The following is a 19,998-nucleotide window of genomic DNA, read 5'->3' as shown; positions in this document are numbered from 1 at the left end:
TGCTTTAGAGTCAGAGGAGGTGTTTTCAAACGATTTCAGGCTGGACGACACTTTATTTCGCACAAAGGAGCAAAGACTGTAGGATTGCCGTACAAGTGTAACAAAGTTACGGTCGCATTCCTGTTCCCGCTTTCCGTGGTTCCTCTTCCAGGCTTCAGCTAACGTAACCGAGCATTCTTGAAAGATCGTACATGGTGTTGAACGTCGATACCGCTGCGTGAAGTTGCGCTGGTAGCAAGCCCGCCTTGTCGATGTTGTTCAGGCTACGATGCGCGAAGGGCACTAATTGCGTGGTCGTAAACTTGAGGAACATGGGGGTAAGAGACCGTAAGAACGCTCGCAGCGAGTCGAGAGAGAATCTCTGGATAAAGTTCAGAATGTTCGATAAATATTCTATCGGATGCGTAACGACGTTAAATGACGATGTCAGGGTATCTATCACCAAGCCTGGCGTTTGCTTAATCTGTCTTGCGACGCCCACCAGGATATTCTCTAACTTTTCGATCAGTAATTGCACCTGATCGATGAAGTAATCGATAGGGTTCTCGAACGACGGTATCAGCTGCCTCCGGTGTCTCGTCGTTTCGGTGGTGCGGCCCTCGATCTCATTCGACGCTCCAAGCGAAGCCTCGATCCTGTCGAGGCCCGTATCAACAGATTTGATCCACCGTTTAAGCGGAACCTCGATGTCCAAGAGAATACTGCGAGCAAGTTCCACGAAGGTCACCGACAGACCTCTCAGCGGGCCTCTGAGTTTCGTGATCACATGGTTCGGCAAGTCGCTCAAATCCACGCCGACGGCTTTGCCGATCGCGTTCATGAACGGAACAACGGCATTCGGCCCGCTCCCTCCCAATCCTCCTGAAAGAATCGGTTCTGTATCGTCGTTGTCGATATTTACGTTATCGATAAAAAATTCTTTATTAATTAATGTAATAAATAATAACCCCCAAAAAATAATTAATAATATTATAATAAATTTACATATATACATAAAATTCATTTTTATTATATATATATATATATACATAAATATATTCTTATTTTTACTAATCAAAATCATAATAATTCGAATAGAATATCTAATAGTAAAAAGAGTAGCCAAATATATAAATATAATTCTTATAATTCTTAATTTATTAATTAAATAAAATTCCAAAATTAAATCTTTCGAATAAAATCCTGATAAAAAAGAAAAGCCACATAAATTTATAATAGAAAAAATTGAAACAATTGATTTTATTGCATATATATATATATATATATATAATAAATCTCTTAATAGTCGTAAATCTTGAGAATATATATTACTATGAATAAAGCTCCCAACACACATAAATATCAAAGATTTAAAAACAGTATGAATAAATATATGAAAAAATCCTAACTCAACATATCCTATTCTTAAAATACTCATTATAAACGATTTCTTTATCGTTGTCGATATTTACCGCTATTTTATAAATATAAATACGGATTGTAACCACGTCGATTTTGTAATTCTAACCATATATTTGAGCTTGACGTTAACGCTAAACCTACCGCGGTCAAAGTGACCGCTTTCTTATTTTGCAATTCCGCAAAGTTCCGAGACTCTTTCGTGGAAAACACTTGAATAAATTATTAGGTCTACCGGGAAGTTCTGTCTGATAATGTCATTGCAAATTTCAATAGGTATGCACATGTTCATTTGAGACATATATTTTTGAAAAATGTTGCTCACAAATTGCCATCACGCCGTCATAAATAACGACGGAAATTACAATACACATATATACTATATATACTATACTATATATACTATATATACTATATACTATATACTATATATACTATACTATATATACTATATACTATATACTATATATACTATACTATATATACTATATACTATATACTATATATACTATATACTATATACTATATATACTATATACTATATACTATATATACTATACTATACTATATATACTATATACTATATACTATATATACTATACTATACTATATATACTATATATATACTATAAATATTACTAAATTTATGAAAAATCTATTATTTTCTTTCATTTCTCAAACGGACAGAACTTTCCGGTAGACCTAATATACGGGATGTCCCAAAAATGTCTCGCAATCCGAAAGTGGCAGGTTCCTCAGGTCATTTGAAGCAACTTTTTCCTTTACAAAAATTTTCTCCGAGGCACCATTAACCAGTCATTAACGAAAAACAGTGACCAATGTGAGGCGAGCTCAGCTGGCGCGAGGCGACCGAGCCAATGAGCGGAACTGGGCTTTGTGCGCTGGTTGGCTGGGCCGCCTCGCGTCAGCCGTCCTCGATTTTGATTGGTCACTGTTTTTCGTTAATAACTCGTTAACGGTGCCTCAGAGAAAATTTTTGTAAAGGAAAAAGCTGCTTCAAATGATCTGAGAAACCAGCCATTTCCGTATTACGAGACATTTTTGGGACACCCTGTATTATTGGAGCAAGTTATATAATAAAAATTGTACAAATCCTAAATAAATTCGGTTTTCTCACTTTCGTGAAGTGCCAGTTAGTATTACCGCTTGGTAAGTTTAGTGTTAAACGCTATGTCACCTATGATAACAGGGGAGACCGATGACCTTTGTAACACGGAAACGGTTGTGACATGTTAAACATTTCAAAATATATGACAGATATTATTACACGGTTCTGCTATACTGGGTGGTCTACGCAACTCGTGCATCTCTATAACTTCGAAAATATCCGTTGCATGGAAAAGTTTTGTGTACAAAGGTTGTATGGTTTAAAGGGTTACATTATGCAGTGCACATTTATTGTTATTATAGGTGAAGGCGTTTCGGAGATTTGACGGTCGGTTTTATTTTTTTAAATAGAGTACTATTCTTTTTATATAAAAATATGGAAGAATGTCGAATTATGAGTGAAAAGGTTTTTTTTTATTATTATAATTTAACCTAATAGCTAACGAGTAATTTAACTTTATTTTTCGAAAATTTTCTTCACTTTCCGCTGACCTGCGGAAATTTGTGATATGGTTGAAGAAATAAAGTAAAATTACTGTATTACTACTTATAAACTAAAATTAAGGTCAATATTTTTTTTAGTCAGAATTCGATATTCTTCCATATTTTAAAATAAAAAACATAGTATTCTATTTAATAAAGAAAGTTGATCTTTAAATCTCCGAAATGCCTCCACTTATAGAAAAAATAAATGCACTACATAATGTATTCCTTTAAACCATGAAACTTTTGTATAATGTAAAATAACATCTAGGAACACATTCACCTATCATACTTATGTAAATACGAAATATACATCTGCATAATGAGGAACACAACTTATCGATATCTGAAAGTTAATTTTCCGTATTGTTTTAAAATTGTGATACAAGTGCTTTTTTTAGCAAATATATTCTTCTAAAATACCGACAGTTACTTCGCATTAATAAGCATGTTAGAAATAACAATTTAAAATTAAAGTTTAACACCGACAGTCCGTTTCTACGCTTAATTTTCTTCATCTTATAATTTAGATTAGTACCCGTATTTATTAGATTAACTAATAAATTTAAAATCAATAAATAAATTTAATAATAAATTTATAAATTTATAAATAATAAATAATAATAAATTAATACATTTAAAATATCATAATTAAACTTTTGGAATGCTTCGTATAAAAGTTAGTAAAAACTAATAAAGAAACCATGGTTAGAAGAGCATACGAAGATGGCTGGGAACCTTATAGCACAAACAAATTTAATGAAAAATGGGTCCAATGTTGTAGCTATAATGACTGGGCACGCAAAGAGTGTCATGCTGTGTTACAATCGACCCGGAGTCGGGATCAGTTGCAACATTTTAACTGCTTCCCATATTTTATTAATAACTTGGATATTCCTTAATGCACAAGAAAATCATTGTAAGTGAATAATCTCAGATAAGTAGGTAAAAGGTTCGTACAATAATCGTCGTTGTAAACACAATAGTTTATGTGTAATCCTCTTCTAAAATCGGAGCGTTACAACACTCTCGTCACCGGTCTTCCTTAACACTAGATTTACGGAGCATTATATTAGTTTATAAAAGTAACAATAAGACATTGATTCTGATTTTTAACACTATGCCGTCCGCAGATCTTAGATATGATTCTTTTCTTCGACGCCGGCATAATAGCTTGAAAATTTTAAATTTTTCAAAAAATTTCGAAGATCGCGGTAATATAAATTCCTAAAATGAAGATATGTCATCCAAGAATTTTCGTACTTAATTCTTAGTTAAATAAGCACGATGCTATAGTTAGTTTGCTGCCTTTTAACACCCAAGAAATATAGTTCAAATGTTATTTCATTATTTATAATGTTATTTCATTTATATTTTATTATGTTATTATAATGTTATTTTCAAATGTTATTTATTTATATTGTTTAAAATGGCACGTACCACCGGCATACAACAGATAGTTTTTGCATGGCACCAGCGTGGTGCCACCGGACGGCGTAGTGTTAACAAGTGGTATTGTAACGTTTGCCGTAAGTAACATATAAATTGAATAAATAACTTACAAATGTATCTCTACGATATGAACAATCGTAAATTAAAGAATTCGTGACCCAGAATTTTGACAGGTTCCGTAAATCTAGCGTTAATAGTAATAATTCATTGACGAGTTAAAATCGTTTGACACGTAAAGTAGTTATGAATCATAGGTGATGCAATGTTTAATGTCTATGGAACTAATGGAACTAATGGAACTAAACAATCAATACGGTTACAATGTTTATTTGCATTTATAAAAATCCTGTTCAAGCAGTTGAATTGATCGAATAATGTTCTGTGCTGCTTCTCTTGTAAAAGAAGACTGTGTCTTGATTGTCTTAGAGGCAAATAGGGTTATTTTGAAACGTGGTTAGTCAGCAGAAGCGATAAATTCGTTAAAAATTCTAGAAGGAAACGCAAATGAAGAACAATACATTGAAGCGACATTGAAGAAACTGTATATGTATATTCATGTGAGCAGATATCGAAAGGTAATTGTGATCATAATAAGGCATATTTGATGTCCCAGTTTGATAGAACAGATACGCAAAAATTGATGTTGCATGGCTTCAATTTTGTAGCACTGATTTCTGTAATATGGACGCCATATGGTGGAACAATCGTCTAATCGTGATCGAACTAATGCACAATACGGTATTGGAAGAATATTTACGTTGCTGAAATATCTAGATGCTCTACAGATAAATCATAAAGTATGCAAAGCTTTATTGGTTACATTATGAATGTGACTGGAGAAAGATAAATCATAGAAAAGAATTACTCCCAAGTAACGAATTTCCAGCAGTGATCCCAAAATTGATTCATTAATCGTATAATCGTATATCAAATTATTCTTTCGACGAGAAAAGTGAATGATAAAGCATTAATATATACAGAGTGCTCCCACGTTAAATAAACCAAACTTTGGATCTGAATCTAGTATGGTAAAAGAAATTTCTCCTCTGCAAAAGTACGAGCATTTATTATTACTATAGTTGTAGTATCTGAAATAATTCAGGTTTACCGGGAAAATTACAAAAGAAAATTGTTCTATTTATAGCAAAAATAATGATAAAAATAATCGTAATTATGTCATACGTTATAGCTAAACATCACGCCTATAAATAACAGAAGGAGGAAAAATTTGTTTGTTTTAGAGTCCCTTTGTGTCTAAAGTTTGGCGATTTAACCCGGGAACACTCTGTACATTCGTAGCAAGCCTATCACGTTGACGACATAAAGTGACTTTATCAAGTTCGCCTTGTATCGAATACTGGAATATTGGATAACAACAAACAAATAAATAAATATCGACTTGCGTCATTCGGCGTCGACGATATGGATCGAGCGTCGAAGCGTACCTGATTGGAACACCGCCTTGAGCAAGTTTGGAATCTCCGCTGTGGAGATCGCGTTGGTAAGATCGACGGGAATGCTGAGCGCGGTGCAACTCGTCGGCGACCCGTTCGGGCCGTACGCGATCACGATCGCGAACGCGAACGCGGTGATCGTCCAGGAAGGCTTCATCGCAATCTTTCGGTTCCAGTTCCGAAGCAGAACGAGCGAACGAGCAAACAAACGAAGCGAATCGCGCGTGACTCGGTTTCGCCGATCGTTGGAAGCTTGTCTTGGTCTTACCGATCGACACCGCTGTTTTTCTACCCTTTTCCACCACCGCGATATCGCGCGGCGGACGGGATAGGACACGATAACGCATAACACGGTACGACACGACACGGAACGATACGACGAAAACGACGACTCGCGTGGCTCGTCCTATCTGCGCTTTTGCCGTTATCGATGCTAATTTTCCGACCGCGCTCGCGTTCGCGTTCCGTTTCGTTTCGCGTTCGCGCCCGATGACCGCTCGATTCGACCGAATACTTGCCCCAAAATCGAGGGGAGCCCCTCGTCGCGATCCGCTCCCCCGTAGTTTTCCCGTGCCGCGGACGCGCGCGTTCCGCCGCCGCCGTGCGCGGCCTCAACCCGGTTTCTGTAATTTTCCCAGCCCGATCCGACGTACGGCCGACCAGACTGTGCCATTTTTCCGAAAATTTACGATCATCGCGTTGCGCGTCACGGATAACAACAACGTTTTGCTAACTGGCAATTGAAACAACCGCGGCCGATAGCGACGGTCCTTGAACGACTCGAGCCGCTCAAGGAATCGAACGCGGAATATTCCCGCGGCCGACGCGTTCGTCCACGGCGAAACCCCGACTACGCTCGATCGAATCGAATCGGAGCGAAGCGAAAAAGTAAACCGTGCTCTCCACCGATCGGCGAGATGAATTATTCGCGTGGGAACCGCGCGCCGGGTCCACGCCGATTTAGGAGGGTGAACGATGTTTGCTCGGCTCGGCAAATATTGGAAGAGACTTCGATGCGCCACGAAGCGATCGAGAACGGGTCGGGATTCGTTTCGCGGGAAATCAGCTACGCGAATCGTCCGAGCGATCGCCAGCGATTGCTCGTCGTTAGTCCGCGAGCGGCGATCGATTTCGCGCTAGAACGTTTGTTGTGTTTTCGTCGATTCCAATCGGGCTAGGCAACTATCGGGGCGGGGTAACAAAGATTTTCCGCGCGCGTTTCATCAGAAATTCTCGGCACCGTGTCGCGAGTCAGTTCTACGTGTATCGCGAACGCGAACACGATTCCACGAGAGAGAAATGTCGCGGCAACGGCAACGGAGATCCTCGTCGAGACTCGCCGGACCGAGAATCAGCACCAAGGCGTGGCTGTTGCTCGTGCTTTGCGCCTCGGAGAGGGCTGTCTGTCTCGAGCCGATCGAAGCGGAACCCATTCTAATCAGGCCGCTTCCGGTCTACCAAAACTTGATCAGGGGCGTTCACGACTACTTCAACAATACCTGCATCATACTCTTCCACGACTCGCCGAACCCGATCGAGACGAAAGGTGAGAGACAGAGTCGTTTCGGAACGAAATCCTCATCGAACGAGAACGCTTTCAGCTTTGCAGGATATCGACGGCTTGCTGTCCCTGCAAAAGTACTTCAGCGGAAATCTGAGCATACGAACCGCCATCATGGATTTCCACACGTTCGAGAGCCGAGTAGGTTGCGAACGCGTTGCGTCCGTCGACGTCGTCGCGGCAACGCCAGTCGTCATTCCGAAATTTGATTTCAGTTGTCGGGCACCTACAATTCCATCAAGAGGCCGTTGTTCGTTCTGCTGAACGATCTGGAGGAACTCAGGGTGGAATTCTCCCGGGTAAATTTCGCGCTAAATGTCGCGGCTCGAACGAGAAGCGAATCGCGTCTCGCGGTCTCGGGTGAGTATCGAAGCCGGCCGGCTGACTTTTCTTTCGAAATCGAACAGGTTTCCAAATGGATCACGATGGCCTATCCCACGTGGCTGCTGTTCCTGAGAAACGACACCAGGTTCGAGGATTTCCTGTCGGAGGTTCACGTGCCGTTCGACTGCATCTTCATGGTCGTCCAGCCGGACGATCGGGGTGACGGTGAGGTGATCAGAGACGTGTACCGCATCGGCAGGGAGGAGGACTTGAGGTGGATGAAGTTCGGCGAGTGGAACCAGGACCGTGGTTTTCGGGGACCCATGATGGGCCTCTATCAACGCAGGCACGATCTCTACGGGCGTAACATCAGGGTGGTCACTGTACAGGTGAGCCCTCGGGACGAACGAGGTACAGTAAATTCTCTCAAATTGTCCCTCGTCTTGTACACTGAGAATGGACAATTTCGGAAGAGGTGATACGTTTTCCTTTTCCGTCTTCCTGGTTTGTTTACTATTGTTGACGCGTACCTGAGAGTTATATCACTCTTACCAACGTCTCATAATGTTATTTAACACGTTGAATGCCACGAGGGTCACTGGTAACCGGCACTTAACTTGGCGGTGACACCATGGGGGCCACCGGTGACCGGCGCACCCAAATTGGTAGAAATATATTGGGTTGACAACTAAGTAATTGCCGATTTCAGTTATAGATGTCTCTCACTCCTATTTTAACGATATCCGTAAATGTTATATTATAAAATTATTATTATTATTATTATTATTATTATTATTATTATGTTATTTTTTATTATCCGTGAATGTTAGCAACTGGACAAATTGAATGCGCGGTCAAGGAAAAGCGACCAGAATTGGTCAATCGTAAAGGTGTCATTTTCCGCCAGGACAATGCTAGGCCGCACACGTCTTTGTCCACTCGGCAAAAATTGATGAATATTGCTTGGGAATTGATGTTACACCCACCATTATAGCCCTGATCTCGCGCCATCGGATTATCACTTATTTCGATCCCTGGACAACTCCCTTCGTGGTAAAACTTTTAATGATGATGATGCTGTAAAATCTCACTTAACTCAGTTTTTGGCCGAAAACGATCAGACTTTCTACGAGCGTGGAATTTTCAAGTTGTCAGAGAGATGGCAAAAGGTCATCGGACAAAACTGCAGGAATGTTGGAAGGCAGTAATATATAATAATAACAACGATAATAAATAGACTGCGGATATTTTATGCATTTATGATAAAATAAAAATAGATTGGTGAAATATGAAACTGCAGAGAGCTTATAAGAATTTAAGATTATCTACATATTGTTAACAACTAACTGACATTATTAAACCTTTGCACTCGAGTGATGAGTACAACTCGCCACTTATAATTGTTATAATAACGTTTCAAAATGATTTTAACATTGCCCAATCTTGTTTATATTTCAAAAACTGTTAAAAGTGTAATTGTTGCACGAAATTCAATTTCATATATGTAAAATGCAGTTGAGTCATACAAAGTGGAAATACTGTAAGTCAGAAGAACTATTTTGAATTCAGAGTTAAAATGGTTTCGAGTGCAAAGGGTTAAGCAACGAACGAAATTTCTATCTTGTTCTTGTTTGTTGAAATTTAAGAAGAAAGTTTTTATTTTGTATAAGAATCCGATGTCTAATAATAAATGATAACGATGATAATACATATGTATTCTTAAAAGGACGGAGGTAGTCATTAAAATGAGTAGCGTACATTGACGATAGAAGATTGTTTAACACGTTCGCTACCAGTTTCACCGGCGTCCATAGTTATTGTATTTATCGTATTGGATCATCGATACATGACCAATACAATGGCCTCATTGTTCGAGAGCATAAACAAATCAATGTTCTCAGAACTGTCCCGTAAAGCGAGATAGAAACATATGCAAAGTATCAATGGTTGGTCTCAAGGCTCGGATTGCAGGGCCTAACCATGACAGATCCTAGATATACATACAGAGTGTCCCAGAAATATCTCGCAATCCGAAAGTGGCGGGTTCCTCAGATCATTTGAAGCAGCTTCTTCCTTTACAAAAATTTTCTCCGAGGCACCGTTAACGAGTTATCAACGAAAAACAATGACCAATAAGAATCGAGTACGGTTGACGCGAGGCGGCCCAGCCAACCAGCGCACGAAGCCCAGTTCCGCTCATTGGCTCGGTCGCCTTGCGTCAGCCGAGCTCGCCTCTCATTGGTCACTGTTTTTCGTTAATAACTCGTTAACGATGCCTCGGAGAAAATTTTTGTAAAGGAAAAAGTTGCTTCGAATGATCCGAGGAACCCGCCACTTTCGGATTGCGAGACATTTTTGGGACACCCTGTATATATCGTGCACAATACCAGATAATTTCGAAAGTTCCTTTCACGGATAATAAAACAAGACCACAAAGAAGGTGCGTGGTATGCTCAAAACACCGAAGAAAAAAAGACACTGTATATTTTTGTCCACACGTGACGTAGGACTTTGTTTAGAAAAGTCTTTCAGTATTTGTCACACGGTATTAAATTATTAAGGTGAGAAAACTAATATTTTTTCTTATTACGAATTATATAATTTCATTAATTAAATGTAGCTGTGACAGATATGTAAAAGTTTCAATAATTAACAAATATTATGGAAACATTCAGAGTACATATCTGACGCAAAATGTCGACCGTACGATAGGAAACCGGGAAATGCGCGTCGTCTTTGAAGGGTTAATGCGACATGTTTTTATTCGCGTTGTCTTATTAGTTGCAAAATTATCTTTGGAAATTATGGAATTTTCAGTAGTAATCAAATCACCACAGTTTTGCTAGAAGTTTGTTCACAGGTAGAATTCCCAAGATCTTTGTGGTAATTATAAACAAAGAAGACTCAATCGAATAATTACTATGTAGAACTAACATACTCTCTTTAACGCGTTAAGCGCGGCATCGCACAGTAGGACGGATCCCCGAAAACACGAACTAAACGAATAATATTGTTATGTTTACATCTTTCATTATAAGTAAAATGGTTTCAGGGTTTTGGTGGAGTTTTTGTAGAAACCGATTATGGTATTATTTTTTTAATACGATGAAAAATTATGTTTATAAATTATTAAAATTTGTTTAATTAATTAATTATTCAAATTTTCATCCTTATTTCCGCATATTTTATAGTATCTGTATAAAAATAGATATTTAGGTTACAGTTATATCGCACAATGAATTTTTAGAATGGACTAAAACGCATGCATTTCATTTATGTTATTTTACTACATGGAATGAGAGAGAGAGAGAGAGAGAGAGAGAGAGAGAGAGAGATATCATGTTGTAGGTCATTGTATTCGTACCAACAAATGTTGTTATATCATGTACAAAAAAATACAGAGTCCCATTTAAAAATATTAATTTGATTTCAATATTTCCCCCATCATTACACCTGTAGGTATATTTTTTATATCACCTAACGTCTCCCTCTATACCAAACAACTTTTGTAGGTATATATTTTTGATAACTTTAAACCCTCGCGAAGTATCGGGCTAAATAAATCGGGGCGGAGAGTGATTTGACGCGAAGGTGTTTGGCTTGTCGCAGCGGTCTTTCACGCATTGGCTACAAATGCAAAAAATTTGTTTCTGCAAGATCTATCGTGACACGGCCTTGTAGCTCTAATCGAAGCAAAATGAAATCGAAAAAATAAGTGTATAAAAAAAAGACAATTTTAAGGAGTTAAATTATGTTTATCTCTCTATCGCTTCTGGAATTTATAATTATAAGTATGCTCTTTAATCGTACAGAAAGAGGATATAATTGGATGAAACCTAAAAAAAATTTAATTAACCAAAGAACAATTACTCTATACAAGTCATTCTGGAATAGACGTTTCACCGCATTATCAAATTGCTTGAAACAAAATTCGAGGTGACTTTTGGCAACTCATAACATTCAAAATGTTAGTTCATGTATGTAAGAACCCGTATCTAAAGTTTCATACATTTTCAAAAAGGTTGAAAATTTCACTTTAGTTCGCGTTTTCGGGGATCCGTCCCACCGTGCATCGGTCCCCCGGGGCTTTCCGTTTGAGCGGCATCAATTGCCCGGCATGGGACCGGCAGTATCAAGGTCAAAAAATGAGCCGTTTATTTTTAAAGTGACATAAGTCACTTTGTTTTTAAGTCGAGATATTTAAGGGTTTACGTTTTAGCACGTTTAAAAATATGGATGCTAACTTTCGAGAAGATTTACTTGTATTTGTTATCTCAGGATACTGATATTTTTCTCAGTATAAATAATTTCGTATAAACATTAAAAAATCACCACTTTTCATTACGGTAAAGTGACTTAAGCCACTTTCAAAATAAATAGTTTAGAAAAATGACTGACATATATTAATTTTGTCCGACGTATTTTACCAAAGTGATGTTTTGAAAGGACAGTGATTTACTAAAATTGTTGAATAAATTACATATATAATAATAATTTATATCATGTGCATATTTAATATAAAGGTTTGATTTAAGTATTTTTTATTTTAATATTCATAAAATACAAAAATAATTAGTACATTCTGAAACATAAGTATAAGTAATTTATATGAAAATACATCGGTTCAATTTAATTTTCGTCATCAATAGGAGTGATTAAGTCCTCGGAAATCGTGTTTTGTTTCAAATTTTTTAAATAACTGTGGTATATCATGTCTTTGTATTTTGCTGAAGAAACAGGACGAGATCCAGCGTATAACGGATCCATTTCTATTTGTGAATAACGCCTAAGTCTTCCTCTTTTTGGTGACAAATCCAAAGTTAGAAATTCATCTTTTTCATCTAAAGTTAGTTTATAAAACATTTTACAGCCATCTGCTGGCGGTCACATCACTATAATATAATTTACAAAACTGCACTATTCTTTCGCACTTATAAAAATAAGTCCAGTGATGACAACTTTTTTAAAAATACTGAAAATAATTCAAAACAATACTTCACACACACTTATCACACGTTTCTATTTCTTTTACACTAAGCCCTGCAATTAATTTCCCGAGTACAGCGACTTACGCCACTTTCAAAATAAACATGTTTGTTATACCGTTAATTAGCAAAACTTCTCTCGAACAAATCTCAATAGTTCTCAACTTATTGATTGCAAATTTTTTAAAAATGAAAAGATACCGTTCAATTGTAATTAGTATCACCATTAACTTGATTTTTTTGAAAAAGTGACTTATGCCACTTTCAAAATAAACGGCTCAAATAATGGTGGCCTGCCGCCTTAATGGAAAGTCCAGCAAAATCGACTCCGCGCTTAACGCGTTAATTTACACAATCGTTGAAGCAATCGAATTGCTTTCTTTACCTTATTTATTCCTTACACAATTTTCAAGAAGATCGCACGTATCTTTTCTCGGACATTTTATCGTTCGCCAAAAATTCCGTGGATACATACCGTCGCAATTATTGTTCACAGGATCCTCCGGTCTCGCGCGTACTTCGGGGCAAAGCGAATCAGGTGGTCGATATCGCGGGTTTCTTCGGCGAAGTTATCAAGCTGCTGCAAGAGGGGATGAACTGCACGTGAGTGGAAGTTTCCAGGGTTTCGTCACTTCTTGTCCTCCTCGGTCTTCGGGGTTTTCTCCGGCGCTGCGTCGCCGTCCTCCGTGGCCTTCCTTTTGCGCTGTCGAAGTTCTTCCAACTGCCTTGCCGTCTCCCTGCGAAAGTATTCCTCCTGGTTCGCGGCCGACCGCTCCTCGAACGCGTCCTTTTTCCGACCGTCGCCGCTTCTTCGGCGTCGCTCGGAGAAAAGCCGACGGGATGCGAGGTCCAGGCTTCGTAGATGAGATCGGGGACTCCGGGGTCCCGCGAGCCTCGATCCTAACTCGCGTAACATATTCGACGAGAACGCAGCCGTCATTTCCGGGAAACCAAAGGCGATCAGCGTTACGATTTCAGGTTCAGTTACATGGAGGCGGGATCGTGGGGCGTGCGTCTACCGAACGGCACGTGGACAGGTTCCATCAGGATGCTGATAGAGGACCAAGCGGACCTCGCTGCCACCGAGTTGATGATGACCTCCGACAGGCTGGACGCCGTGGAGTTCACCACTCCCGTCTATTCGACCAAGCGAGTATCACACGCGATTCGATCGAAACTCGAACTCGATCTCGATGTGCGTTTCTATTCCCGTATTCAGATGCCGCGTTTACATGAAGAGGCCGGACACAACGGCGGTCAAGTGGAACGCGTACTTGGCGCCGTTCTCTTTCAACACGTGGAACGCGATCGCGCTAACGATCGCGGTCGTAGGGCTCTCCATCGCCACGATCGACGCGTTCTCGTTCAGAATCGATCGACATCCTGACTCATTGTCGCCGGAGGAGACGGCGATGCAGCACCCTATGCTATCCGAGGTGATATTCTTCGTGTTCGGCGTGTTCTGCGGCCAAGGTGCGTAGAACCACGCGACCCGTCCCACGGTGCTCGAAAACGGCGATTCGGACGCGAAAAACTATATTTTAAAATCCCGGTAAACGAATATCTCAACGAAATTAATGTCAATTGTATATGATAATTTTAGCGTTATTTCATGTTGAATGAAGATACAATTATTTAACGAATGAAAACAAGAGAAATGTATTTGCGAGAAGTGACATTTTTATATAATTATTAGGTCTATCGGAAAGTTCTGTCCGTTTTTGAATTGAAATATAACACAATTTTCATACATTTAATAATATTTATTATAGAATATACTTTCCATCGTTACTTATGACTTCTTGCCAGCGTGATGGCAACTTGTAAATGCCATTTTTACAAAAATGATTTATTTTTAGAGGCGAAGAACTCAACTAGTGTTTGGTTGACATCAGCTTCAGTTTTGAATTTTTTTCCTGTAAAAAGTTTTGCAGTGAGAAACAAGTGATAATCGGAGGGTGCTAGGTCTGGGGAGTACGGTGGATGTGACAGAATTTCCCAGCCTAGCTCTGCGATTTTCTGACGAGTCGCCAAAACAGCGTGTGGTCTGGCATTATCATCGGTAGCCATGTTTTCACGATCGCGTCTCACTTAATAATGACACGAGACATCTTTGTGTCAGTTTATTTAGAAGAATACATGCGAGTAAATGCAGTGATAAAGAGAGATAGTCATATATGTCTCAAATCAACATGTGCATATGTATTGAAACTGGAAGTGACACTATCGGACAGAACTTTCCGGTAGACCTAATACATAATGTGTACAAATACCGAAGAAATAGTAGAACTTAATGAGAAAGATAAAAAGGAAAAAGATTAATAAAATGTGTTACAAGAACAATACATACTTTTAGAATTAATTAGTCTACGTTATTATCGCTAATAAACGGATCTGAGGATTTTAGCAACCGTAACTCTTTTGGGAATGGGTCTGATATTTTTTTTTCTTTAAGCTTAACGAGCTTATTAGTGGATCTGAAGATACTGAATGAATAAGTAAAAGGTCTTCCATACATCCTTTCCTGGAATATTTTCTGGCATTAAACTGTCTACAATATTTAACATCATTATTCAGTACTTCTTGAGCTTCTTCCGATAATCTTCCTATGGGTAGCAACATATTTTTGCCAATGTCAGTATCGTGGATTAACAACTTGTGTAAACTTATTTACATTGGATCATCGAAGTCAAATGCGGCAACACTTCCGACGATGCTCTTGCTGTTTCAAATGCACGAATACAACACTGTAAAGTTACGGGTGACGTTAGAAGGACTTGCGAGATAATGAACACATAGTCTAAAAAAAGGACAAATATGAAATAATTTACAATCTATTTATCCTGTCATTGATAAAACGTTACCGATGGCTTGCATCGAAAATAATATATTTAAAATTCAAATTTCTAAAATTGAATTTCAAACCACAGAATTAAATTTGCATACTTATGTTTTTGTTAACTGTTACATCTCTAAACTCTAGAAATTATAATATACGCAATAACAGAAACAATAGGAGCTAAAAGTTCTTCTAGATGTAGCCAAATTATTCCTCGTACACACTGCGAATCCGTGATTCGCTAATTTTAAAGTTACGTTATTAAAAAACTTGCAGAAACTAGCAGCTAATTTTCACAGAAATCAAAGAACTGAACCAAAACTAAAGACTAGTGGTTTTATTTTGATGCGTAGCGATGCGATAACTTCTATTCCAAAAACTTACGGTATATATAAACGGGTACTGAAATTGCTTCTCTTCGATGAAGCGCATTTAAAATACCTGTAGATTCTTACGAATCATCCATATTCTACAATAAAGCATCTACATTCCTGTGCAAAAATCGTTAACTATAAAAACGAAGACTTACAATACCATTATTATATATTATGTATATAATAATGATATTACCATTATATACCATTATACCATTATTTCTTATAAGGAGAAATATATGCTGCAAAAGAAGATACCTAAGAGTGATAGAAACTTCGAATTATTCCAATCGAACAATTGTTACAGACAAATTGTAGTCCAAATGAAAAGCTTCAGGAACTTAATTACATCGGATATTAAAGGATTGGTGACGATAAAAAGCATGGTTTCATCGCGTCTAAATCGCTGTTCTCGAACACTGCGCGTCATCGCGGCGCAATCGTCGTCTGATATCCTCGTAAAATCCGCCAGGCATGGAACCGTCGCAGCTAGATCCGATCCGACTGGTGCATCTGAGCGTGCACTTGGCGGCGGTGGTCGTGCTCGCGGCTTATTCGGCCGCGTTGATCAGCTTCCTCGCCGTGAAGACGTTCGTGATGCCGTTCACCACGATGGAGGGCATGCTGGCCGACGGTAGCTACCGCTTCGCGGTGATCGGCGATTCGGCCGACTACAGTTTCTTTCAGGTAAGCGATCCCGCGACCTGCTCGGAGCAAGGTTCACCGATCGGACACGATTCGGACAGAATACCACCGATCGGGTGCTCGGGGTCATGTTCGACGAGCTGTTAGCCAGCGAGACCGATCTGCCGGTGAACTATCGGGACGGGCTGGAACGTGTCTGTCGCGAGGACAAGTACGCGTTCATGACTCTGGACAACATGGCATACGTGCTCCAAGGCGTCGTCGACTGCACGCTGGAGCCCCTCGACACCATGGTGCAGACGACCGTGGCTATGGCGGTGCCGGAGCACAGCCCTTATCGCGGCATCATCGATACCAAGTGAGCATTCTCTTCTTCGCCTCTCTCTCTCTCTCTCGTTCCACTTATCCTCCTCATTGTCGTCGGCTTTCAGTCTTTTGGTGTTGCGCGACAGCGGAATCCTTCAAAGGCTACTAAAGACCGAGTGGGCCGTCCACTCGAACAGGGTAATAATATTTCCGATTTTGTTCACGATTTCGTTAACATAACCTCGCAGTGTGACGAGTAGGCATTCGAGTTTCGATACACGGAGATATTCTAGTGTGACTTTAACTTTGCTAGGGAATTTTTTGCAAAGGAACTATTGCACCTTTAGTGATCAAATTGATAAGGTTTATTTGTATGCATTTCAACGACGTTTCAAAAGTTTTTTTTGAAGAGAAAGAAGTTAAGATCAGTGGCACTGCGTGATAATTTTATATAAAACCATGGTTATGGTTATCGAATAAATTAAACTTCAGTTCAGTAAGTGTATAGATGAACTATGTTTCATATCTTTAAGCAATTATAAAAGTAAAAAGGATAAAACTTAAAGTTCTTTAGTTTGCACACACTCTTTGGCACATTTCTACTTTTCCTTTCGAGCACCTTCTCTCTTTTCTCTTCACTCCTTCGACACTCACTCTTCCACGCCCCTATATTTCACTTCCAAAATTACTTATTCACATCATCGATAATTCAGGGTCCCAATTATCCCACCAACACTGCATGTTCTTAAACATAGTCGCTTTAAAAAAAAGATTGTCTCACGGTGTCCATGATTCCGGCTATTCTGTTTGCCTGAATTTAAAAAAAAAACGTGGAAGTTCCTTTATTAGTATGAATTTGGCTATAACAGTTACCAGAACAAAAGAAAGGGATCGGTAATTAACCTCTTAGCTGTGGACGACGTGTATGCACGTCATAAAGAAATGGCATTTTTACATTTTAGGATAAAAATATGTACTTCTCCTACGATTCAGGTTAAAATGCTTGTGAAACATTCACAAATGTCGTACGTTTTAGAATAATTCTAGAACAACTTGCCGAAAGAAACTGCACTGCAGTGTGGTCGATGAAACGCATATAAAATTGATTTTAAAAATAGATCGACGCAGCTAAGCGGTTTTGTTAAACTTCGGAGACCTAAAAAATAGGAAAAATAAAAATTTTTGGTTGATTCTAGTAGGGGCTGTGGTCACATATGTATGTACTAAGTACGTACTTAAAGTTTCGAGTCAATTGGTTAAGTAGGTTTTGAGACATCATGGACATCGTACTGAAAAACATAGTTTCGAGATGCTTTTAAAGTTTAGTATACCAATAATAAGATCGTTGTTAATTTTAGGAGTTCGCATATCTTTTAAGAACATGCGAAAACAAAATTTGATATTTTAAAAGTTCACACTAATATATCCTCCTAAGCAAGTCTTAACTGTGCTAGGTTAGAGGCACACTTTCGCAGGAAATAATTGAGTAAATATCTTAATTCATGTATACATTATGATAGAAGTGGCGAAATATCTATACAAATTCTATTTCGTTATTTTGATAAAGGTTTATTGTTTAGAATAACGTCCTCTTCATCAATTTGTTTACGCTTTTGCTGTATCGTATATTTTTATGCATGGATTGAGAATCTGAAAGGAAAAATTGTTGCTCCCATTTCAGTTTCGAGATATAAATGTTTATTGTATGTAGGTAAAGAGAGGTGGCCACTTCCGATATCGATGATTTTTTAATATATTGTAGAATTCGACATTTCGAACAAATTTTATCTATGTTCAGAGTGTTCCAAAAATGTCTCGCAATCCGGAAATGGCGGGTTCCTCGGATCATTTGAAGCAACTTCTTCCTTTAGAAAAATTTTTTCCGAGGCACTGTTAACGAGTTATTAACGAAAAACAGTGACCAATAAGAATCGAGTACGGCTGACGCGAGGCGACCCAGCTAACCAGCGCACGAACGCACGAAACCCAGTTCCGCTCATTGGTTCGGTCGCCTCGCGCCAGTGAGCTCGCCTCTCATTGGTCACAGTTTTTCGTTAATAACTCGTTAACGGTGCCTCGGAGAACATTTTTCTAAAGGAAAAAGTTGCTTCGAATGACCTGAGGAACTCGCCACTTTCGGATTGCGAGACATTTTTGGGACATCCAGTATATAACTGCCGCTCGACCTTAGTTTTTGAGATTTTACATGCAATAAGGAGCTGGCAAGGTGTTGCACTCGCTCGGCGACGAGAGCAAATCTAACCCGAACCTAGACCTATCTCGAAAGCTAAGGTCGAGCGACGCTTATATGTATAGGAAACAGTTGTTTAAAATGTCAAGTTTATGTCAAGATTATGATTGAATGCTAAACTGCATGTGTTCGTGAGTTCTATTTTGCTAATATTGTAAAACTTGTACATTGGCGCCCGAACCATAATATAAGATTTTATATCTCGAAAACGAGAAGAGGGCAACAATTTTTCGTTTCAGATTTTTAATCCGCACATCGAACAATTCAATATAGCAAAGGCACAACAAAACCGATGACGAGGATGTTATTCTAAAGAATTGCCTGATAAAGTATAACACAAGGCACTTACACTGTTAGTACTATACAGGTTTAGTATTAACCCTTAGCACTCCGAACTATTTTGGACGTTGGCTACCAGCTACTCAGCGCCACTTTTCGGCAGAAACGGGCATTTACAGACCCTCGTATTATTTAGTATGGTTTTGGAACTAACACATTATAATGATATCGGACTTATATGAATTGGCTGAAATCGAGAAATTTGCAAAAAGATCAATATTTTATTTTTTATAATTTTGTTTCGTTGTAATCGATATCTATGCGAACTCTTCCTCTCGTCGCCTTGTTGCTTGGACGATATCACTATCACTGCTATCAAAACGATAAACTAACTGTAGAAGAAAACCTTCTACAGTTAGTCTTTCTAACATATCTGTATAAACGTCTATCTGGAGCTCATCTTCGCTACTACTTGTGTCATGAGACTCATTCGTGTTTGAACGTTTTGCCATTGTTCTA

At 38.8% G+C, this 19,998-nt stretch overlaps 2 protein-coding genes across 2 annotated transcripts in view; one reads left to right on the top strand and one right to left on the bottom strand.

The window, feature by feature from the left end:
• Positions 1-33: 33 nt before the first annotated feature.
• On the bottom strand, positions 34-6,072 carry LOC117229991 (uncharacterized). The gene is made up of 2 exons (XM_033486983.2): positions 5,907-6,072; positions 34-861 (listed from the first exon to the last, which is right to left on the bottom strand). Exons 1-2 carry the CDS (start codon positions 6,070-6,072, stop codon positions 155-157), a joined length of 873 nt encoding a protein of 290 aa, XP_033342874.2. The 3' UTR covers positions 34-154.
• Positions 6,073-6,591: 519 nt separating this feature from the next.
• The window catches only part of LOC117229933 (putative glutamate receptor), a 16,813-nt gene continuing 3,406 nt past the window's right edge, over positions 6,592-19,998 (top strand). Inside the window, exons 1-10 of the mRNA XM_033486897.2 lie at positions 6,592-7,461; positions 7,517-7,617; positions 7,692-7,775; positions 7,884-8,189; positions 13,282-13,388; positions 13,764-13,934; positions 14,005-14,258; positions 16,471-16,685; positions 16,745-17,001; positions 17,075-17,147. Coding sequence (XP_033342788.2) covers positions 7,215-7,461; positions 7,517-7,617; positions 7,692-7,775; positions 7,884-8,189; positions 13,282-13,388; positions 13,764-13,934; positions 14,005-14,258; positions 16,471-16,685; positions 16,745-17,001; positions 17,075-17,147 — 1,815 coding nt within the window. The 5' untranslated portion in view covers positions 6,592-7,214. The remainder of the gene's footprint in view (positions 7,462-7,516; positions 7,618-7,691; positions 7,776-7,883; positions 8,190-13,281; positions 13,389-13,763; positions 13,935-14,004; positions 14,259-16,470; positions 16,686-16,744; positions 17,002-17,074; positions 17,148-19,998) is intronic.

This window comes from Megalopta genalis, chromosome 17 (assembly GCF_051020955.1).
Source record: "Megalopta genalis isolate 19385.01 chromosome 17, iyMegGena1_principal, whole genome shotgun sequence".
NCBI classification, from domain to species: Eukaryota; Metazoa; Arthropoda; class Insecta; order Hymenoptera; family Halictidae; genus Megalopta; species Megalopta genalis.
Note: the sequence above shows the minus strand (reverse complement) of the source record. Positions and strands in the feature narration are given on the sequence as shown.

Coding starts and splice junctions, on each gene's coding strand:
- LOC117229991 (XM_033486983.2), bottom strand. CDS start 6,072: ATGAAGCCTTCCTGGACGATCACCGCGTTCGCGTTCGCGATCGTGATC. Junction 862..5,906: donor CAAGGCGGTGTTCCAATCAG/GTACGCTTCGAC, acceptor CGATTCTTTCAG/GAGGATTGGGAGGGAGCGGG.